The sequence below is a fragment of the Nerophis lumbriciformis genome, linkage group LG10, assembly GCF_033978685.3.
Source record: "Nerophis lumbriciformis linkage group LG10, RoL_Nlum_v2.1, whole genome shotgun sequence".
Lineage (NCBI taxonomy): Eukaryota > Metazoa > Chordata > Actinopteri > Syngnathiformes > Syngnathidae > Nerophis > Nerophis lumbriciformis.
In genome coordinates, this window is record NC_084557.2 from 26,874,980 (window position 1) to 26,899,879 (window position 24,900).

At 39.1% G+C, this 24,900-nt stretch overlaps 1 protein-coding gene across 2 annotated transcripts in view; it reads right to left on the reverse strand.

Moving 5' to 3' along the window:
* Positions 1-2,093: 2,093 nt before the first annotated feature.
* The window catches only part of man2a2 (mannosidase, alpha, class 2A, member 2), a 50,915-nt gene continuing 28,108 nt past the window's right edge, over positions 2,094-24,900 (reverse strand). The window contains exons 15-23 of one of the 2 annotated variants that reach the window (XM_061969957.1): positions 13,105-13,341; positions 12,903-13,025; positions 12,709-12,823; positions 12,409-12,542; positions 11,766-11,907; positions 11,530-11,663; positions 9,771-9,965; positions 4,613-4,723; positions 2,094-4,538 (exon numbers count right to left, since the gene is read on the reverse strand). In XM_061969957.1, the coding sequence (XP_061825941.1) occupies positions 4,386-4,538; positions 4,613-4,723; positions 9,771-9,965; positions 11,530-11,663; positions 11,766-11,907; positions 12,409-12,542; positions 12,709-12,823; positions 12,903-13,025; positions 13,105-13,341 (1,344 nt within the window). In that variant the 3' untranslated portion in view covers positions 2,094-4,385. Of the gene's footprint in view, positions 4,539-4,612; positions 4,727-9,770; positions 9,966-11,529; positions 11,664-11,765; positions 11,908-12,408; positions 12,543-12,708; positions 12,824-12,902; positions 13,026-13,104; positions 13,342-24,900 lie in introns of both variants that reach the window. The other variant, XM_061969956.1, reaches the window with a different exon arrangement.

Below are 24,900 nucleotides of genomic sequence, written 5' to 3' on the forward strand. Positions count from 1 at the left end.
GCCAGCATCTGTGATGGTATGGGGGTGCATTAGTGCCCAAGACATGGGTAACTTACACATCTGTGAAGGCACCATTAATGCTGAAAGATACATACAGGTTTTGGAACAACATATGCTGCCATCTAAGCGCCGTCTTTTTCATGGATGCCCCTGCTTATTTCAGCAAGACAATGCCAAGCCACATTCAGCACGTGTTACAACAGCGTGGCTTCGTAAAAAAAGAGTGCAGGTACTTTCCTGGCCTGCCTGCAGTCCAGACCTGTCTCCCATCGAAAATGTGTGGCCCATTATGAAGCGTAAAATACGACAGCGGAGACCCCGGACTGTTGAACGACTGAAACTCTACATAAAACAAGAATGGGAAAGAATTCCACTTTCAAAGCTTTAACAATGTTTCCTCATTTCCCAATTGTTTATTGAGTGTTGTTAAAAGAAAAGGTGATGTAACACAGTGGTGAACATGCCCTTTCCCAACTACTTTGGCACGTGTTGCAGCCATGAAATTCTAAGTTAATTATTATTTGCAAAAAAAAAAATAAAGTTTATGAGTTTGAACATCAAATATCTTGTCTTTGTAGTGCATTCAACTGAATATGGGTTGAAAAGGATTTGCAAATCATTGTATTCCGTTTATATTTACATCTAACACAATTTCCCAACTCATATGGAAACAGGGTTTGTAGGATGTTTTGATGAGCACGATGTGGAGTAAACTTTAAGAACTTAGCCAACACGCCTCGTCTGAATCTTTTATGATTAGACAAGACAACACATATATTTGCAAGGCCATTTTCAAGAAGGATATTTAAAGAGAAACTACATTTTGTGAGACGATGTCGGCCAACCCCGGAAGCTAGCTCAGCTGTCCCGGCGATGAAATGTGAGTTCAGATATTTTATTTCTTTATTTTTTCATGTTTAATATGTTTTTTTGCTATTTAAATTTTGACAGTACAACATAAAATATGTTTTAATTGCTGATGGTAAATGCGCCAGAAAATAACCCGTTTTGTACAATGCCCAGTAGTGCGTAAATGTGTTTCTGTATAGTATTTCGCCGGCAATGGTCATGTGGTGACATCAATGATGGTATTTTGAGAGGTAATCACTGAAGTCGGACATCACTGACATACAACAGGGCTATTCAACTCAAGGTCAGATCAAAACTTGCGATACTAATTGCAGCAAATTCCTAGAAAACTAGAGTGGTCCTGTTGTGTAGAGGAAGTTGGACCACTGGAAACACATTGAAAGATACTTAGACATTTTTTAACCTTGCTCACAAACATAGAACACTTAGGTGACGGGGGCCAAACTTGTGATTTACATAACTGAGGCGTTCTTCAGGCCTCTCATTTTGGCAGTTTTTTGTTTTTTTTTCGTAATGTGATTTAGATTGTTTATTTGAGAGTAGTCATTTGTTTTGCTTCTTTAGTTATACAAGTGGTGTTCCTCAAGGTTCCTTTTTAGGTCCTCTCTCTTTCATCATTTGGGTTATTCAACAGGTGGCTGCGAGGTCAGTTCTAAGAACTTATGACTCACATTTTTGCAGCAGATTCTTAAAAACAGCCGAGCGCTCCTCTAATTCTGACAAAAATAAATCAAAACATCTTCTGCAGAGGACGCTGTTTCTGCAGAATATACAAAAATAGTGAAGGGAGACGTCTTTAACTTTATGGAAATGTGGTCCCCAAAACAATTTAGTTAAATATCGAAGGTCCTGAGTTCAATTCCGGGCTCGGGATCTTTCTGTGTGGAGTTTGCATGTTCTCCCCGTGACTGCGTGGGTTCCCTTCGGGTACTCCGGCTTCCTCCCACCTCCAAAGACATGCACCTGGGGATAGGTTGATTGGCAACACTAAAATCGGCCCTAGTGTGTGAATGTTGTCTATCTGTGTTGGCCCTGCGATGAGGTGGCGACTTGTCCAGGGTGTACCCCAACTTCCGCCCGAATGCAGCAACCCCCTTGACCCCGAAAGGGACAAGCGGTAGAAAATGAATGGATGGATCCCTATTGTACAAAAACTAAATCATTAAATAAACATTGTTGGAATAAAGCTTGAGGACCAAACTAGCATGTGTGTCAACCGCCCAATCAGTTATTCATCTTTATTATCTTCCTTTGCATTTTATACACAATGGAATACAGAAGATAGCTTAATTGCCTCCTTTTTATTACCTTACCACAGCTCCTTTTCACCCTCGTTTTTATGAAGGACAGTTTTACAGACAGACGAGACGCACGATGAAAAAAGATGATGGAAAAGGACGGAAGTGACAATCAATGAAGTGCTAATGGAAGCCAGGGCAGAACATGTTCATGTGTGACAAGACCTCCAGAGGGAACCCAGCAATTTGGTCATGTTAAGTAATGATATTTTTTTAAGGGTGACAGTGTTCACAGTCCCATTGAAGGCAGTCATGCATTGTGCAGAAATATCTGTGGAGATTGAATTTAGTTGTAAGTGGTCACTCCACACACATTTTATGCTTATTAGGCTGCTGCAGCTCGTGTGTGCCGAGAATGTACTTTGCAACAACAAATCACATTCAAATCAAAAACATCAATTTAAACTTCTAGAAAAACAGCAGACACATTAAGTGCATAAAAAGGTTTCCTCATGGTTGCAAGACTTGCTGGAATGTCACTGATGGAGCACTGGAATTGAATAATCTCATTGCGGCTGTGAACTCGATCAGTGATTTGAATATAGGAACTTCCCACAACCGAAGACTAACTTGCATTCCCACTTTACAGCATTTGCTCACTCTGCACTAAGTCACTAAACATTTCAGGATGAACCTAGTGTTCATTGTTAAATTTGCATGTAAATGTTACATTTCACCCATTAACCCCCAACTTTCTGTGAGTTGCGTATGTATCGGGATTGTGCAAAAGCTTTAGGTCACCCTTACATGTGTTATTTGCTGCAAAATTATATTTTACTGTATTGACATGAACGCTGTGAAAAAGATCATTAAAACAACATAAGGTGGTGGCCTGTGACTTCTGCACATTTTTGTGGTGTATAGCGTCAGCTGAGCACACTGGACTTATGCAAAAGTCCACATTAAATTGAGAATATCTCCCAAATTCCAATTCCATCAATTTCAATTTGGGTTGCAAACAGGAAGAATAATTGAATTTAGATTGACAAATTACAATCAAAGGACGCAAAATTGAAATTCCAATAGATCATTTTGTTGTATTCCAGAATTAACTACTCCTACATTTCTTGACCGATTCACACTGTTATGAAGTCAAAAGGCTCAACTCATTAAGGACATTTACACTTTCTGTCCTTAGTGCTGCCATTTTTGTTACTCGCTGGCATGCCAAAAGTTAGCATGTTACCAAATGTAGGTAAGAAACTAAAAAGTCACTTGGCGCTATCTTGCTAGAATGCCAACACTTAATAATGTGGGTATAAAATGAAAATACATTGTTACTATTGTTACCTTGAAATTATGGAAAATGGTGTAAAAATACTTAATTTACCAGAATGCAATTATTAAAAAAAAAAACATTTATTTTGAGTGTTTGTAAATTATTTAGTTGTAAAGTATTTAGGTCAAAACTAATGTGACAACTGTTTTCTTTTACTTGCCTTTAATGACTTCATCTGATACGCAATTAATTTAATTATAATTCCTGTCATTCCAATTAAACATTCTGTAGGGTGGAGCTATTTCAATTGAAATTAATTTAATTGAAATTCCGTATTTGTGAATTTTGCACAAGCCAGGTGCATGAAATGTGTTCAGCACAACAAAATATGTAGTAACGTGACATGAGAATGAAGACAAATGTTCTCCAGAGACGACTGATGATGATGAGCGTAAAGAAGCTAAACAGTGACAGTGACTATGGAGCTTTCATGAGTCATGATCACATTGTGGCGGCAGTGAAATGAGACCACCTGTGTTTCCAAATGTCCACATCACACAATCTCTTTGCTGCATTGAGACAAAAAAAAAAGAAAAGAAAAGTGACATTAAATTGAAAATATATGGAAACTAAAATGATTGTGCACATAGACCATTTAAAAACAATAAACCTGAAAGAAGAACAAGCTTTGTCAATTGCACTGTGTCGTGATGAATCCTCGATCCCATCCTTCCAGTCGCACATCATCAGAATATTTACATTCAGTAGTTCAGTCTCAGGATAGAAAACATTCTTACATAGCAGAACTCAGTCAGATGTTCAATTTCCTGTGGTTCAAAACAGCAATCTCTCCCGCGTCGCAATGGACCAACGTTCTCCGACTCGCCTGTGGTTCTGCATAATGGGTTTGACAAAGCCCCGACCCTCTGTCACAGTCTGCAGCCAGTGGAGGTCCAGTTCTGGGCCTGAAGAGTCTTAGCCCGTTGGATTCGGGCAGCTTAGCGCAATTTGAGCTTGAAGGCAGAGATGTCCATCGGATTCAGACTGACTATGGAATGGTTGGCCAATGGAGGACTTGAATACATAAAGGTCAAAGATGTAGGCTGGAGAAGCTGCAGTTCCACATCCTTAAAGAGGCTGGAAATGTTTAGCTGCAGAGAAAACAAGAATGCAAGCCAGCATGAGAACACGGTCATGAATAAGGAAAGCTTGGGTGTCTCCTCACCTGTCCTTGGGTGGTGGTGCAGTTGAAGCCCAAGTTTGGCGCGTCCAATCCACAGTCAAAACCCAAACGGTGAAGAATTAAAGCTGCATATGGTGACGGAGCGTTGGGGTCCTGCTGTTTTAGTACACACAAATACAAAGTACATCATGCAGTACAACTTTAACATGAACAAGACAGAACATAAAGTTGTATAACGTGGAAACTAAACAGACATGTAGAGAAATGCCTCTAAAGTCGCACAAAAATGTATAAAGAGGTGATCCTCACATGATACTTTTACGTGTTTTGCCTTGGTTTTTGTGATAAACATAGAACCAGAAGTGAGGATGTTGCAACCTAGCAATGAAAGCAGTACACACATTTCAGCTTATGATGACAGCAAAAGTAGGTGCAACTCAATATCAACTGAATAAATTTCAAAGACATGTGCGGTCAATACTTACTTTTAAGGCACACATCAATAAACACAAGAGTGATGAGTACATCATGTTTTTATACTAATAATTATACTTACATAAACTTACATTATACATTAATAAGATTGATATAACAACTGTGTCTGGGGAATAATACATTACATTATACGGCGTGGCGAAGTTGGTAGAGTGGCCGTGCCAGCAATCGGAGGGTTGCTGGTTACTGGGGTTCAATCCCCACCTTCTACCATCCTAGTCACGTCCGTTGTGTCCTTGGGCAAGACACTTCACCCCTTGCTCCTGATGGCTGCTGGTTAGCGTCTTGCATGGCAGCTCCCGCCATCAGTGTGTGAATGGGTGAATGTGGAAATACTGTCAAAGCGCTTTGAGTACCGTGTAGGTAGAAAAGCGCTATACAAGTATAACCCATTTATCATTTATATTTGCCTTTGATAATAGTCCCAATTCATTTTGATTATGGTGCACTGCAAACTCCAGAGTCGAACACAATTTATTCTGGTTGACTTCCAACTGGTCCCGATTCTAAGTGATTACTGTAAAAGCAATATTCTAGGATAAAATAGGAAATAATTTCCCCTTTGTGGGATAAATATAGTATGTGGTTGCAGTGTATATTCAAAAGTATCATATTAACATTCTGGAGCCTCCATTTATTCTACAAACTTGCTTTAATTTACAAAAGCACCGAATAAAAATATGCTTTGTTGTTCGAATGTTACATGCACCCATTATTCTCTTTTTTTTAACAATTGTTTGAGCAAAAACAAAATCTTTTGCACACAATAACTAAACAAAAGTAACGATCTGCTACTTATTGGTTTTTGCCCTCAAACGTCCTCCTGTGTCTGGGGAATAATTCCCTAAATGTGTTGTTTTTGTTAATGTTTAAAAATAATTTATTTGGAGAAAATAAAAATATTAGTCTTATCACTCTTGTAGTGATCATATACTGATATTACCTTTGGTAATGACGCCACCAATTTGTTGATCGATCCACCTTCCTGTTACAAATTGTGCACCGACTGTAACAATGTTGACACACCAACAGTTTTTATATTAATCTTATTAATCTGCTTGTTAATTTCTTGTTAAAAATTGCTTACTTTTTGCTGCAACGCAATTCCATCGACACTTTATTCTTGGTGTTGTTCAAAACTAGCTTAGAAGTTAGCTTAGCTATTAGCATACCTGCTACTGGCTTGCTCTCAGTGTGTAACAAGTTTAGCCTGTTCCTGCAGTGATAATACATGACAATGATACTTACGATACTAAGAAATGTAGTTTATTTGCCGCAGTGGATGAGATTATTATTACTGTAATTTAGGGGAGCAGAGCAGCTCCACACTGTGTATGGATACACATAATTAGCTGCTAGCCACTCGTCAGCCGGGGGACTAAAAATGAATACAGTGTCAGCCAGAGGGGATCGACATTAAAATACAGTATTCACGTAGGAACCACAGATCCCTTCATCACCAACAACAATGCAAATCATGCAGACTTTGAGAGCCAACAACGATTACTTTGGGACAAATTATGATCCAGAACCTTATATTTTTGCTCCCGAATATAAAGAGGGTGAGCTACAAGTTTAAGAAGCTGTGTGCTCAACAGATCCAGCCTTAGTGAAACACTAAGCATAATGTATCAGTATTGCTAAGTAGAGCTGAAACGATTCCTTGAGTAATTCGATTACAAAATATATTCGAGGAATTTTAGCTGCCTCGAGGCGTCGTAAATTAAATTTTTTTACAGCATTTTGTCTCGTTTAATAAACAGTAGTCACGTTTCGCACGGACTGTTTAGGTATTGCACAGCGTGTTTACGTCACAGATCATACGGGGCTGCACTGCACAACATCGCTCTTTTAAATACGCTTGAGTTTAGAAAACCTTTTCGCCGACATAACTCCCAATGGCAGACGCCGCAGAAAGCAGTGGACAAGAGCCATAGCAAAACGAGGCAAATAAGAAGCGACAAAAGTTGTCTAAGATGTGGGAACACTTCACACTAAAATGGAAGGAAAACGTTCAACATTGCAAAGTGGAGCTCGCATACCACAATAGCACAAATTCGATGCTGCAGCACCTGTCGAGAAAGCATCCGATTGAGGAACGTCCGAAGGTGAGGTAAGTCATTTATTATCAAATGTCAAAGCAAAAGTTGTGTTAGTAAAATATATGTTATTCATTATGATAACCAGGATCTGTTCTCTCACTCCCGTAAAGTCATCAAATGCCGCCAAAAGGTGTTGAAAACAAACAATGCTATCCGAGCTGTCGTGTTCAATTAGCCTTTCATTAGTAACCACGTGAAAATAGTCGTGCAAAGTTATTCAAGTCATGCAACCACATGCTACTTGAATAGCTTGCACCCACTATAGTCCTTGTTCACAGAGGTAGCACTTGTGTGCCAAGTTCTTGTCAGCCATATTGGTTCTGAATATGAAGTTGCACATTTCAAATGCAGTATTAAAGGCACTACCTAATCCACTTTTTATGTTTGATATAATGAAAACTGTTCTTATTGTTTTGTTTTTAATACTAAGAATATTTTTATTTTAACTTTCTCAGCAAATATACATTTTTAACTAATTTTATATAAAAAAAAATTCATCTCAAACATGTTATGACGGCAAAATTAACATTGATTACTATTTTGCATGCAATGAATACAGTGAACTGTATTGCATTAAAACTGTTGTCATTAAATGGTTTGTCTTTTTATATTGTTTATGTATTGTTGGCAGGTTAAAAACAGTTCAGCGGATTTGCGTGGAGAAACCAATGTTTAAACGGCACCGTATAAAAATCATCAAAAACGCACGAGAGACAAGAACTTTGTTTATCCGGTCACACCACACAGCACATAGGGCTGTGAGCGCACCTGTTTTTATTAGCACACACAAATTGGCACAATCAACCACGGACGCATTTTAGCTGTGCGTGTCAGCCTTCAATAATGAAAACAGCCGTTTAGGAAATAAAAGACAATTAGGCCAAACACAAAAATTGAGGGCATATTAACATGTAATAATTAAACCTTAATTAAGCAAAAATATTATTTATTCGATTATTCGATCGGGATATTCGATAGAATACTCGATTACTAAAATATTCGATAGCGGCAGGTCTATTGCTACGTGCTAAACCAGAAATACAAACTACAAACATAATAAAACGATAGCTTACTGTACAATGTCTGCTCTCACTGCGATGATGACTGATAGGATGTCCATATCTTCCCATTAACATGAATAATTAATTTGAATCCACATGCCGAAAGGTTAAAAAAGTTGCTGCAGACACTGTCTTTGGTTGTGTGTGTTTGTCTCCATTTTCGGGTATAGATTGAACGTCACAGATGAACAATTTATAGATTTATGGCTAAATCTTCCTATTATTCAGATGAGAGGCATGATTTATACTCTAGAAAAACTTTGACAAGCCAAGATGCGATGCAGCAGCAGCAGCAGGTGGCTCAATGCGGCGGTGCTGCAACAGCATCTTCTTCTTTACAGTTTTACGGCATATGTTTCATTACTGCCATCTTCAGTTTCATTTTATAATTACATGAGTCTTTCCTTGAGTCCAGTGCAGCATAGACAATGCATAGTTTGTCTGCGTCAGCGCTTATAATAACAACATCGCTAATATTTGGTTAACATTCAGGTCACGATCTGTATAAAGAGTATTGTTTTCGGATTTTGGATGATTATTCAGAGAGTTTTGCGGGCGGAATGGAGAGCCCCCATTGACTCCATTGTTAGCAGACTTAAAATGCATAAAAAAATAAAAACATAACTGTTCATATCTTACATAAGGATTGTGAATGACAGACAGCACATCTCTTTCTATTTTGCGTATTTCCAGTATGACTGATCTGTTGATATGGTCAAAGTGCAGAAGCGTTCACATCGTGACGTCAATCTACAGAAATTGCTGAAGATATTCGGAGCAGAATAAAAAATGGCCGTCTGAAATTGTGGCATTTTGTGATGTTTAGCGGTATTTTCCACATACCCACTTTGCAGTTTGTAAATACAATTGAAAATGGTTTAATGGCTACAATTAAACGCAATAAAATATATAAAGTCAACTCGTTTTTCTACTCTACTGGTACTTTAATTACCTCCGCCAATGAGGTTATGTGTTGGCCAGGGTTTGCTTGTCTGTTTGTTAGCCATCCATCCATCCATGCATCCATCCATCCATGGATGGATTTTGATGAAATGTTCAGGAAATGTCCACAAAAAACAATTACTGTGATCGACTGCGAACACAATTCACCCTCATGTTACCTCCTTTTCTCCCTTTACTGCGTTCCACGCCCCCACGCTGTGCAGAGAATTCTGGGAGATGTAGTGTATTTTCACACTGGCCAATGCGAAAATGCCAGAAAAAACTACTCACCAAGTATTTGTTTGACACCATGACACGTCATGGCATTATTGTAAGGATTCTGAAACTGCTATACCACGGTATCTACAATACGGTTACATCTTTAGTTTTATGTAATTATTGCATTTAGTGTTTTTATTACTGTATGTTCTGTTCTTCATGTGTTTCTGTACGGAGTGTGTGACTTCAGTGTTAATTTAGGTATGACTTCCGATTTACACTTAAATTAAACTAACAACGTGTCGTAGGACTGAATTACTGAAATGTGTTTGTCACCCAAAGACCACCTGTGTGCATTATTCCTTTTTTTTGCCCTCTTACTTGGCTTTGGATGCTGCGCAGGTTGAGCAGGTGGAAGTCGCAGGGAAGGCTGGACTTGAGCGGTGCAAAGGTTTGGAGGGGGGGGATGCCGCGCCGTTTGGGCAGGACAGGCAGTGCCAAAACGTTGTGATTCAGGATGCTGTTGGTCATGTGACTGAGCACAGAGGGGAAGCTTGTGGTGGCGCTATCTGTCATCTAGACAAGAGAACAGATAAATAACGTGATTGACAGTCGTGTTTTTTTGTATATTTCACAGCCTACTGCACTTACAACACAGAACTATCAATACACACTGGGTTTGGTTTATGTTTTAAACACAAACACAATATTAACTTGCTCTATGTTTGACTCTGTGAGACACTTTATCCTAAAAAATAATGAGCAGTTCTGGAGAGCAATCAATGTCCTTCATTCTCATTTGTTTGATCAATTATACCATTTGTTACTGTTGGCTAAGAGGACCTATGTGATGGGGAGGGGGAAGAAATCTGAGCTACGGCACAGACTACTTGTGCAAGCATCATTGCTGTTGCCATGACGATGTTACCTCTTGAACCCTGTCACTCAACATTTTGGAGAGGAGAGAGTGAAACAAGGAGGAGACTTTGGCAAAGAAGCCATCAGGCTGAAGGCAACAGAAGGGAGAGATGAAAAACAAACACGTGAAATGAGGACGGATTACAAATATGATAATTAGGTGTTTATGAAGAGCATAATGAAGAAAAATGAGGAAGCAGAGCTTTCACACATACATAATATGCACAGAAAACTTAGCGCACACCTAACGAATAAACTAGAAAGGCATGCTCGCAGAAGACCATATTGTATCACACTGGGTATTCTCCAATTATCATGTGATGATTTACTTTCCTTTTACTTTGACACTTATCAATAAAATCTGGTGATTTGCTTTAAAATAGTAACATGCAAGCTGGCCCATCGCTGCACACTACTGCCACCTGCTGTTCATATCAAACTTAAATTTAAGAGAAAAGGGTCATAATTTACTCCAAATTAGACACAAATTGAAATCTCACATGCTTACAAACTAACAAATTACATAGAAGCCAAAAAAAAAGTCCTGCCCAAAACAGATCATGACATCTATGAATACTGTGTATCTGTTAGATCAAAACTGACTTATTTGAAAATATGCTGTGAAATCTAAAAATCACATGACAAAACTCATACCAATAAGTTAATGATGATACAGAAGAAGGTACTTGAGCAGAAAGAGTTGTCAATTTAGTAAAAGAAAGTATCCTGATGGATGGAAATACTAGTGATAATATAACTCTTTAAGGTTATCAACTTAAATGTATCCAGAAAAAGTATCTACCATCTTCTCAGCCTTTTAAAGTTTAGCCGGTTTAAAGTACCAAAGAACTCAACAGTGTCCTTTAATGGGATACAATTAATTAATCAATTGCTCTGCTGGCCCTTCAGACTCCCTAAGTGTTCAGCAATCTAAGATATTTCTAGATTGTTCTCTGCTTCTAATTTGTGTGAATCGTTTGAGAAAGACCCTTTACTGCTATAGGTCCATACAGGCACGGTTGGAAGTTTGGTTAGGAGCCCTAACCATCAAACACTTTTGGGATGAACTACAACAGATTACACAAATTGTGACAATGATTTTCTAAGAGTGGAACCTCATATTTTCTTACCTTCTTTCTTCTTGGTCAGGTGTACCAGTACCTTTATCCAAGTAGTTATTGAGGAGGGAATTTCACAGCTTGTGTTGGCAGTCTGAACTGACCTTGTTGCCTGTGGATCTCCTTTCTAGAAGCAGTCGGAAGCGGTTGACGGTCCTCTTGTTGTCCTTAACGCCTTGACCCAGCCCACGATTATCATCCTGCATCAGTCGGCGGTCCAAAATAACTTCGAGTTCGCCTGGGGGTGATTCATAAAAAAGTCAAGCTTAAACATTCTAACCTCTAAGAGTCACATGACATTGAGAAAGTGGAAAAAGCGAAAGCGAAATAAGAGGCAGACCATTTCTCAGGCTGCTGACACCCAGAGACTGAGCAGTGTGCAGCGTCAGTCTGTGATTGCTGTCCTGGATGTACGCCTGACTTGGCATTGGGTAGAAGTTGGCCTGTAACGGGAGCTTCAGGTGTCGCTGACGAAGCTGCATCTACAAAAGGATGCAGCTGTCAGCTTCTCAATAAGAACATTGAGATTGTTTTATTGTAATAACTAAGGGTTTCCCAATACAACTTTTTCATTTTCGATACAATGCTTGTATTGGAGCCTTGAGTATTGGCAGATACCGATATCAGCGTGAATCATAGCACACACTTTAAATATTTTGTAGTGTGGAATTTTAGAAAAGGCCTACCGTAATCAAGAGGCATTACTCAGAAAATGATGGTAAGTATGAAAAGCACATGTATTAACTGGAATGAACGTAAGATGTCTTTATTTAAATTGAAGTGAAGTCGTAATTTGTTTTTGGGATTACCGAGTGATCAAAATAGTTCATTAAGTTAAGCGCATGACTCTCACGACGCTTTAATTTGAATGATTCAAACACATTTGTTAGTGGCTCGAACCAATATCCAATATCAATATTGGATTAGGACACCCCTATTAATAACAGCATCTGTCAACCTTTAGTTTCTAGGCGGGGACTGACCTGGAAGCCATTGAGGTCTGTGTAGAAGACGTCTCCATTCTGTATGTTGGTGACCAGTCGCATGGCCAACTCCTTATTTGCCTGATCTCTGATGTCCACCGAGGTGGTGATGTCCACAGACAGGCCATCCACACCTAGAAACACAAGGAGGAAGTGAAATTAAAAACTAAAAACCGTGCGTGTGAATATGTATTTTTAATGGAATATAAATTACACATTGATTGGATCCATCGTCCCTTCTGGTGCTATGAAATAAACACAGTTGCTATTTGAACAGATTCCAAATCACACTTTAGTTACCTGGCACATTGTGGATGCGAATAGTCTGCTGAAAATGTTGGTAGTATGCCACCACTTCAGAGAAAAGAGGTCCCTCAACTACACGCACTGCGGGCGGTTCCTTGTACTCGTATGGCTGAAGAGAGAGAAAGTGCAATAATGTGATAAAAAAGAACAAAGTGTGGCACCCACAAATAAACCCTGTGCTTCAGTACCGTTGCTTTTTTATCAGGGAGGAACAGATAAGCACCACTTTTGTCCTTGGAGATGCGAGTTCCGTACACCAAGAAATGCATCTCCACCTTCACTTTCTCAGGATCATCTTTCCGTTTGATACTCTGTAGATGAAGACAGAATTGAATAAAGTCTATTTTATTGGGTTTATTTGAAGTACAGATGAGAAAATCAGACTCAAACCTCCAGCAGACCCGTGGTGCCGGAGAAGCCCAGGGTCAGAAACTGGCTGCTGACGTAGAAGGTCTTAGTGTCAGTCTGCTGAGACCGAACAGGAAGTGGATCTGAGGCGTGGGGTGGCAGTGAGTTACCCGGCAGCCGAAGCAAGGTGTCAGAGAACAGTGTCATTGGTGAGTCTGGAGAATTGTAGAGGTGGAAGATGGCGAGACCCAGTGGAGGCAGGCGCACCATGAATGTAACCTGTGAAGAGAAAGGTTAAGGGACAAAAACAGACTTTTTAAACTGTCAACCAGGCAGTAATGACAAATAAAATAATGCTATGTATTGTTAAAAAAATAAAAAAAATAAAAATAAAAAAAGGAATTCTGATGGATGGAAAAAAAGTTAGTTTTTTGTTTTTTTACCTCCCCTTTAAATCTGATTACATTTGACTAATGTGTTCAAACATTTGCCAGTGCCTTCTAAACGCAGTAAGCATTTTCTCTCTGGTTCTCCCGAAAACAGACGCTTCTCTTCCCTCTCCTTTATCTCTTCTACTTTTACTTCTTTTGTCTTGTCTTAACTTTTTTAGAGCCTCTTTTTGCACGGCTCTTTAATTTCTAAACAATGTAATTGATCAACTTTTCACTCAACGAAATTGACAAGGTCTTCTTGATGAGAAGCTTGGGTTGGGGAGAACCTGCCTGTCTTGACAGAACGTTGTGGCTGGACACACAGTGGACTCTTGAGAGCACCTTGTGATTCTTTCAGTTGAGGACGTTGAAGACATTTATCTATTCGGAATCAGGACATCTGCTGGTTGGAGTAAGCAGAGCCCTGGCGCATCGACAAATTGGAAGATGCTGGCAACCGTTCAAAGTAACCCAAAACTGCCACAAATGATTGAAGGTTGGGCAGAGCTGTGGGCACTCAGACTTCAGTGATTTCTGGACTAAATCGCACACTGGATAAACATTTTTGGAGAAGCTGTTTGATCTGCAAAATATGAAGAATTTGAGGACCAGAAATAGACAATTAAGAGTGAAATGTTTAAATTAGTTTTCACTCGTTCAAACAGAAACATTCTAATCTGGATTGTTTTCCTGGTTAGAACGACGTGGCATGGTAGTTGTTTCGAGATTTCCCTAGAGGACAGTCCAGTATTCCTTCTCTGTCTTTCATGCTTGGTGTTGACTTTTGTTGGACTGACTTGCTTCGGTATCGCTATATCACAGAGATTTAAAGAACAAAGCCACTTTTCAAGCTTACACATCCACGGAAAACACACACACGGACCCAGCCCCCCACATCCCACGTGTTTGTCGCTTCACCTCACGTGGTACGACAGGAGCTTAGTTCGGGAGTTGCTTTTTCTTCTCCTCATTTGTTGTACTTTTTGGTGTAATGACAATAACGTTCCATTCCAGAGTAATTATTTTTCTGTCAAAAAACGGATAGACAGTATATTCGCAATTACACAGTATAATTTCTGTCTGTGGACTAGACTCATCCAACGCAATGGACATGGCATCAGTCTTAAGGTCTTTCAACATTGTTTCAAACACATCTAAGAATTTCAACCCAGCAAATATTTAAAGTGGGTGACATGTAGGGCTGGGTGATATATCAATATACTCGATATATCGCAGGTTTGTCTCTGTGCGATATAGAAAATGACCATATCGTGATATTCGAGTATACGTTCTCACGCAGTTGCTTTTAGCTGCGGGGCATTAAACTGCATGCGTTTCTCACTCTTTCCTGTCTCTCCTTCTCACAGAGACTTTAAAACAAGCGCACCTTCTTACATACGTCACATACTGTCACGTGAGCAACGTCACACGCTACCGCGGAGCGAGAGGTAGAGACATGGTAACGTTAGCTGTGATGTTAACAGCTAACGATGTGGTTTGAGTGGTAATATGAGAGAAAGAAGGTGCAAATCTGGTAACAAATGGAGGAATAATTAATTCCCAAGAAAAACAGCACGGGGTCCATCGTCTGACGGTGGTTTGGCTTCAAGCGGGAATATGTCTTCACATGTCAACATCTCCGTTTGGTGCCACACCAACTAAATGCCGAAGCAACTATTTCCACATCAACACCGTAGGACATATACTATTTGATATGCAGCTCATTTTTATGTGACACTTATTGAAATATCTTATGTGACATCATGCACAAAAGTGCACTTATAGCTTGTTTTAAAATGTCCCTGACAATCTTGCACTTTCTGTTTTGGAAATGACATGAATGTGTGGGCCACTGCTTAATAACTGTTTAATAAATACAGTTTTGCTAAATTGACTTAGTTGTGATTTCCCTCTCTGCATGAAAGTTTAAAATGAGCATATAATAATGCAGTATGAACAAGAATGTTTTAATGTAGACACATAGAATCATCATACTGCTGTGGTTATATGTATCAAGTGTTCATTCAAGGCTAAGGCAAAATATCGAGATATATATCGTGTATCGCGATATGGCCTAAAAATATTGAGATATTAAAAAAGGCCATATCACCCAGCCCTAGTGACATGCACAACATTCATGACCCCTCTAGCATTCATTAGCATTCAATAATCATTATCCTTAATGATGGTCACAAGAGTGGATTGGTTAGGACCAAAAGTGTATATTCTTGGGTGACGTGTCTATTCTTGCTGTGCTTTTTATGGTGTTAATTTTTACCTTTACGGTGATGACTTTCCCTTTCTTTGGAGCCCTGCCACTTAATCTAAATGAAATCATATATATATACATAATAAAGTCCAAAACGTTTAGTAATAACAGATGTTATTCTTCCTCAGTGTGCCATGCGGGCACACACTGCAATGTTGTGCTGCGCATGGCACTTATTCTTTCAGCGGTGCACATTGACTAAATCTCATGTTTTTACGGTTTTAATAAATTTATGGGATCGTGTATGTAACCACGAAACATAAAGTGTAACATCGTAAACCGAGGACTACTTCTATTTTAAATTACAAAAACAGAGGGAAAAATAGGATCATTTCATCAAAACTAAAGAACGAGAAATCTCAAGTACTAATTTACAACATTTGTAGCGAATACAAATAACACTGACCTGTGTTGAAAGCAAAAACCTAAACAATGACAAGGCAGCAGTCAGGGGACTAAGAATTAAACATCATTTTCCCATCCAACGACAGACCTACAAGGATCTGGAGTTTATACATACAAAATATATATAACAAAATAAAAAGTGCCACTTGCCAAGCATGTAATAGTCACTGTATGCCAGTTATGATTCATAACGCACAAAGTCTAGTTTACTCATGTTCTTCTCATGTTCTTAGCCTTGAAGTTTTCTTACTGAGACCCCATGGATCAGGGACAATCTTTACAGCGTGTAAGAAACACTCAAATATTATGATTAAAATAAATATGTATTTCACCCAGAGTTGCTCTTTAATCTAAAAATGAAAGTCAGCTTAATGATTAATGCATGTCTGCATGATCTATTAGGCTTCTTCAAATGTATTCCTCCTGTTGAGTATGGTCTCAGGAGGGAAAAAGCCTGTTCCATTTGCAACATTGGGATGTAATCGCACATTCAGGTCATTTCATTTAGTACACAGCAAGTGGTTGCAGTTAGCACTCAGGGGAAATGTATCAAGGAGGAGCCGGTCTAAAACTTTGCACTTCTGTTTTTGTGCTACATTCACAAGACGCTTTGCAATATATTTAGTCATACATAAGCATTATGCATAATGCAGTATTTTGCATTCATCTATGCAAATTCACATTAGACTGGATTTTAGTATTTTACACACAAGCTAATATTTGTTTGGTTATGGTAATAAAGGTAGTTTATTTCGAACATGCATACAGTTACAATGTGCTATGTCACATATTAACATTTTCACATTTCAACATGTTCGATAAGGAGTAAAAAGAAGCAGAGCTTTTTAATCATACTACTTTTCCGTTTCATAGCAATTACTCACACATTTTTTCACTTCCTGTACTCCGGTGTTTTCAAACCTTTTTTCAGGCAAGGCACATTTTTTTCATTGAAAAAATGCAGAGGCACACCACTAGCAGAAATCATTAAAAAATTAAACTAAGCAGCCGATATTTACAGTAAAAAGCCTTTCTCGCAATTGTTGGATATGACTTTAAACCATAACCAACCATGCATCACTATAGCTCTCGTCTCAAAGTAGGTGTACTGTCACGACCTGTCACATCACATCGTGACTTGTTTTGAGTTTTTTGGTGTTTTCCTGTGTAGTGTTTTCGTTCTTGTCTTGCGCTCCCATTCAGTTTTTTCCTGTTTTGTTGGTATTTTCCTGTAGAAGTTTCATGTCTTCCTTGAGCACTATTCCCCGAACCAGCTTTGTTTTTAGCAATCTAGACTATTTAAGTTGTTGCTATCCTTCTTTGTGGGGACATTGTTGATTGTCATGTCATGTACGGATGTACTTTGTGGACAGAGTCTGCTCCACACGCTGTAACGTAAGTCTTTGCTGTCGTCCAGCATTCTGTTTTTGTTAACTTTGTAGCCAGTTCAGTTTTAGTTTCGTTCTGCATAGCCTTCCCTAAGATTCAATGCTTTTTCTTAGGGGCATTCAGTGTTTATTTTTGGTTAAAGCGTTAGATACATTTTTACCTGCGCTCTGCCTCCTGCTGTCGTCTGCATATTGTGATCACGACAAACCATGTTCCCGACATCTACAAAGCAATTAGCTACCTGCTGTCACCTACCGATATGGAAGAGTATAACATGGTTACGCCGCCGAGCTCTAGACAGCAAAGACACTCAACAACGGCACATTATTTGCAGATTATAATTAGCAAAAAATATTTTTAACCCAATTAGGTGAAATGATATAATCTCCCACGGCATACCACACTGTATCTCACGGCTCGTGTGCCGCGGCAGTGGCTGAAAAACATTGCTGTACTCAGTCTGTAACACAAACAAACAATAAAGTTCACAGGACTATATTGTTCTTAAATTGTGATTCACAAAATTTGCTAAATGAGTAATTAATGATTGAATTATTTTGTCTCAGTTATCAATTAGGTTAGAGCTCCACAGCTCCCTGCGACCCCGTAAGAGACAAGCAGTAGAAAAATGGATGGATGGATGTTTATCAGGCCTTGTGGTTAGCTTATAGGTCACACAGTCAGCAGAATCAGTTTGACTTATTTGCTTCATCCATTCCATCATTTAATTTATGTGCATACACGTTTTAAGTTGAATTTTCCCTAAGGTAGTATTTCTCGTCTTTGTTGAGTAGAATTGCAGGAGCAGGTTATTGTGCATATGTTTTGCTGTTTGCTAATGTACCAAATAATTGTATTTTTATATTGAATGCAGCTGAGAAAGGTTCCAGCACCCCCCGCGATCCTGAAAGGGACAATCGGTAGGAAATGGGTGGATGGATGGTATTTTGATTCAATTAAGTGTTTGTATGTTGTCTATAACTAACATTTTGCATTATTCTAACTGACCTTTTTTGTAACACAGTTAGTGAATTGAGCATACTATTGTCGTTGTTTCCCCATGTTTACCCTATATTTCTATACAACTCAGATACATTAACACTAACGAACAGTAGAGAATATGGAGTGATTTTTGGTCCAGAACATTGCAGTGTTTCTTGCCACCTTATGTTTTATATTTTTTATATGAAATTTCCAGTGCATTTTGTCATCTATTGTTACACATACAAATGTTAAATCCTTTTACCCTGTCAATGTCTACGCCATGTAAGGCTGGGCGGTATACCGGTATATTTTAAAGAGGTATATATTAGAGACAATTCAGCTTACTGATATATATATATATATATATATATATATATATATATATATATATATATATATATACACATATATATATATATATATATATATATATATATATATATATATATATATATATATATATATATATAGAGGTAATTTGTGTCTTTATTACAAAAGCTTTTTTTATTATTACTTAATTTATGTAACTTGAATTTTGAGAACTATGCGAACAATTTAATTGAAAAAAGAAATCCTTCAATATAACCACAAAAGGATATTTGGTTTTGTAAGCATATTTTTTTCCTCCTAACTTGTGTTACTTTGCGGCACTATTCACTGGCATGTCGCAAGTGGCGAGGCTCCTTGTACGTGCTTCCTTTGTTTGTAAAACTGGCGCCCCGTACTCTGCCCACTAAGACAAAGATTGTGAATGACTGAAGAGAGGGCTCACTGCATTTAAAAAGTTAAAGTTAAAGTACCAATGATTGTCACACACACACTAGGTGTGGCGAAATTATTCTCTGCATTTGACCCATCACCCTTGATCACCCCCTGGGAGGTGAGGGGAGCAGTGGGCAGCAGCGGTGGCCGCGCCCGGGAATCATTTTTGGTGATTTAACCCCCAATTCCCACCCTTGATGCTGAGTGCCAAGCAGGGAGGCAATGGGTCCCATTTTTATAGTCTTTGGTATGACTCGGCCGGGGTTTGAACTCCCAACCTACCGATCTTAGTTATCTATAGTGTTGAATAAACGCGCTCAGGTGCTTGGATGCAAAGAGTGAGACCTCTTTTTCTCTATTTGAAGCAAGAGACAATCGAATGCAGGGCTCAACACCTCTGATTGGCAAAATGTTTGTCACTCAAATGCCGGTGACGGCGGGAAAAAAAAAAAAAAAAACCCTCAGCCTCTTGCGATTATTTATCACTCTAATTAAACCTTGATGTCGATTCGATGTCGATTAATTGTGCAGCCCTAGTTTATAGCTTCATCTTTATCGTTAGTTTTATGCCAAAATGCGTCCGCGTCCATTCTCTCTCTTCTATCTTAATACTGTTTCTGCTTGTAAGTATGCCGTGCGTGTGCATTGCCTAACAAGCGCCCCTGCTTGTTTTACCAGCAATGTCCAACGTGACGACAACGCCGTGCCCTCATGTCCGGAAAAAGAAGAATAAAAAGGTACCAGTATTTTTCAGAGACAGTATAGGACCCGTTTTTTTGTTTTTTTGTTTTTTTTGTGTCCTGTCCAGCTTCTCAGGCAAATCATATAGTTGATGTAGATGCCCATGTCGGCTGTTCAGATTTACTTTACAAAAGAGAAGTGTAGGATACTTCTCTTGTTGCCTTATTTGTATTTGACTTTATTAAATGTATTTATATTATCATTTAGTGCAGCCGGGCCGGAGCAGGAGGGGATAGAAAGAGAAAAAAAAAAGAAGACAGAGGGGGAAATTGTGGGGACAAGAGGGGGATTAGACAGAGAGACAAAAACAACAACAGCAAACAACAACAACAACAACAATAGAGCAACATCAGCAAATATGACATGTACAAATATGATGGTAAAAGTAATAGCAAATAAGCAGTTAGCGAAAAATAAAAAATAATACAGAAATGACAATGAGCATTATTACACTACAAATGGATCAATACAAATACCAATAGAAATAGCGCTATTGATAATGAACAATACCAATAATTTACCTTTATTATCAACAATACAGTTGTTTAAATGCAACAATACATATACGTAATGATAACTTGAGATACGAAAGAATGCAGAAAAATGGAGAGGGAGAAAGAGAAGCAACCTACATTAACCTTGTAGATTGTTATAGTCACAATAGGTTAAGCTTTGTCAGTGTGCCATGTGTTACACCCAGTTTACCCTAGGGCAACAACGTTAATATATGTTTGATGAAACGTGATTATGTGCATGAGTGTAAGTATGCATATGTACTTGTATATGTACAGAATGTGTATATGTGTTTGTACAATGAATGTATATGTACAGAATGTGTATATGTGTTTGTACAGTGAATGTATATGTACAGTATGTGTATGTGTATGTTTGTATAATGAATGTGCGTGTGGATGTACGAACATTAGGTAGGTAAATATGTACTGTATTTGTGTATGTATGTGGGAGCGTAGGTACCTATGTACGTATGTGAGCATATGTGAATTTGCATGTACAATACATTCGACTCCCAGAGTGCGTGGGAGCCAGAGCACGGCCCCATCACCCCCGAGAGCCCAACCCACAAACAGGAGGCGTGGTGCCCAGGGAACCAGGGACCACCGCCCCCACGCAGCCAAGCCGGCCAGCGACAGGAACCCCAGAGCCCGACCCACCGTACCGCCCACAAGGGCCAGCAGCAGGCCGCAGACAGACGCACCCGGCAGAGGACAGGGCACGAGAAAAGCAGGGGACAGCCAGACCCCAAGCCAGCGAGAGACCACACCCCACACGGGCAGAAAGGCGAGACGCCCCGCCCGAGGGACCCAGAGACTCCCCGCAACCGGACGGGAAGACCGCCCCCGCCCCACCGGCAACCGGGCCCCCACGAGCCCACCCCCGGAGAGCGCGGCGAGGCCAGCCCCCGGCCACCCCACCCAAATCGGCCGCCGCAGGACCACCCAGGCACAGGGCCACGGGAACCACCCATCCCACCCGCAGGGACCCCAACGATGGAGATGGAACAACCAGCAACCGCCCCGCCAAGCCCCCCCCCTGAGGGAGGGGAAAAATTTAAAAATAATATTAATAAAATATATTAAAAAATAAATAAATTAATTAATTAATTAATTTAAAAAAAGAATTAAAAGAAGATCACAGACATGCTGACAAACAAGGTCACTACCCCAGCAACTGGCCGACTCGCAGCACCTCGGAATACCTTGCAGAACCAAGCTACCACAATAGACGCAGGGACTAGGCCCAACAGGCCCCAACCAAGACGGGCACCCGGAAGGGATGGACCCGTTTTTGATTCATTAGTACCGCGGTACTTTATTGGTACCGGTATACCGTACAACCCTACACTGAATTTTAAAACACTGAATTTTTAAACACGCTTTTGCTAACAATTTTCTTTCGATGAAATTGTCAGCATAATTTCATATTTATGCTGACATAATTTCAGTTCAAAAAATTCAAACGCAAAAAATTTACCTACATAAATTCAGTGTCAAAAAAAAAAAGCTTTCGTAATAAAGACAAATTAACTTCTGTATACTGTATCTACTCCTTGATGTGTTGACACGGACGTCTTTCTGCTCATGCTGTCTGCGCTGGGTGTTGTCCCACAGAGTGAGGAAAATCCGTGCTCACTTGACACAAAGTCAAGTACGAGGAGTGTGTGACGCTTATCTGTCAACCTTTCCATTTTGCCGAGAAATCATGTGTTTTGTCCTATGTTCCCGGCGTCTTGCCGATCCCGTTTTTCCCCTGATTTTACTCTCAAGAAAAAAAAACCTAAGCAGTATTGTTGCCAGCAATCACATCCATTTGATTTAAGCCTCGGCATCACTCGGGGCAACACGCATACAGGACAGCAGCGCGAGTCGCAATTTATGTGAAATGAAGTGAATTTTATTTATATAGCGCTTTTCTCTAGTGACTCAAAGCGCTTTTACATAGTGAAACCCAATATCTAAGTTACATTTAAACCAGTGTGGGTGGCACTGGGAGCAGGTGTGTAAAGTGTCTTGCCCAAGGACACAACGGCAGTGACTAGGATGGCGGAAGCGGGGATCGAACCTGAAACCCTCAAGTTGCTGGCACGTCCACTCTACCAACCGAGCTATACCGCCCTATTCTATCAATTCAACAGCACAAGCGAGATGGATGCACTTCAAAACAATGGAGAAGACATTTAAAAATATAAACTTTGTAAATAAATGTGTTTCTAGTTTCAACGATATGAAAAAAGAAAAGATTAAAAAAGCTCCCAAAAATAATTAACTCGTATGAGCTTCCCAGTCACAACTACTTTGCACAAGAAGCACTGCCACAACAAATGTACACACAATCTGAAAGCGTGTTTAGCTGCAGTGGCAATAATGTCACCTACAACACAGCATCCTGCAATTGACATCTTGGTGTTTCTGGCTTTAATTTTTAAGGGAATTTAATTAAAGGACTTAATTTTATATTTTGTTCTTTTGTGTTTTTCTTATTAGCTGAGGATTTGAGCATAGCTAAAAGTTTGTTTTAATGAAAATTTAAGATTATACTTTACCATACTAAGGCTTTTTAATATTTTTTATGTGCATCCATCTACAAATGAAGCTTAAACATTTCCCTAAATTTACTTTTGTTAAGAATTGGTTCCAATAAAACAACTTGACACACGTATTTGGGTTTGACTTTGTCTAAATTCACTTTTAGATTAAAAAATATCATGATATGTATCGTATATCGGTATTCAGCCACAAATATCATATCGGGATACGAGTTTTGGTATATATCGCCCAGCCCTAATGCCATCAACTTACATTTTTGTTTGAATCCCAATTCTGTTAGTCAATTAAAGTTTTGTATTTACATTTATTCACAATTTTCATAATTTCCTCTTCTATCTCATCAGTGAAGAATATCCAGCTGGGATTTATTGTTCTATGGCGCAAGTATCAAACTCAAGGCCCAGGGGCCAGATCTGGCCTTCCACATTATTTTATATGGTCCGCAAAGGCCTAGTAAAAATATTAATTATTAATTATTTTGAAAGAAAAAACATATGCACTGCATGAAATTGCATACCTTTTAAACTTTAATAATATTATCATACTTTTAAAACTATCTTTTGGCAAAATAAATACTTAAATGTCTGCTTGACTTATGATTTCAAAGCAAGTTATGAACACCAGCTTGATTACATTAGGATAGCCTGTATAAATATGTGTGAAAACAGTCCTACAGACATGACACATGGGACAGTTTAGTAAATATAAACAGTTTTAGTTATACTGTAATACTTGCAATACTGTAAAACTTACAAATGTTGCTTGGAGAGATGAATGAAGAATCCATAAAAGTAAAAACGCTATGGATGGCTAGAAGACTGAACGACACATTGTTTGGGGGGAGAAAAAAATATATATATATATTTTTTTTTTTTTTTTTTTTAAAGGAGTTTGTGATATTGGCCAGGGTTTGCGATCCGAAAACTCAGGAGGTGGTGACGAGGTTTCTGCACATGCCAGTGTGCAACATTGGCACAGCACAGAACCTCTTTGAGTCACTGAACACAGCGCTAAGTAAAGTCCCTAATGTTTAAATGTAAATACATTACAATATGCTAGGAGACAGACCACTAATAAGTAATGTTGTACTTTGTTTATTCCTAGTGACAGAAAAATTGACTGGAGAAACGTTGTGGCATTTAATAATGATAATGCCAGTGTCATGAAAGGGAAGCACAATTCTGTTGTCAGCAGAATCAAAGACATGCAGCCATCCCTAATTGACATGGGATGCATCTGTCATCTGGTCCAGCTGGCCACAGGCTGTGGCATTAGGGCACTTCACCAGCCTATTGAAGACATCCTCAGCAGTATATATGCTCACTTTGACATCAGGTAAGCATATTGATATGCCGCATGTTACACTTTCACATAAGTTAAAAGAGAGCCTCTGTGCCACAACTTGACAGTTAGGTATTGGATGTCATTTTGGTTCCCTGGCTTTTCATTATTTAACAATTTCTTTCCTATTTTATTTATTTATTTATTTTTTTTAAACCTTTCTCAACTTTAGTGCCAAACATTGTGAAATCTTCAAAGAGTTTGTGGAATTCACAGACTCAGAAACTCTGAAGATACTCCGATACTGTGCAACCAGGTGGCTCAGCTTGCTGGCTTGCATAAACCAGTGGGATGCACTGCAGGCATATTTTGCTAGTCATGAGGATGTGGAGAAGCCTGGCAAGGTGAAGATGCTGACAGAGCATTTAACCAGCAAGAAGACAAAGTTATTCTTCCTCTTCCTCTCCCAGGCTCTGAAACCACTGGCAGAGTTCAATGTTAGGTTTCAGGT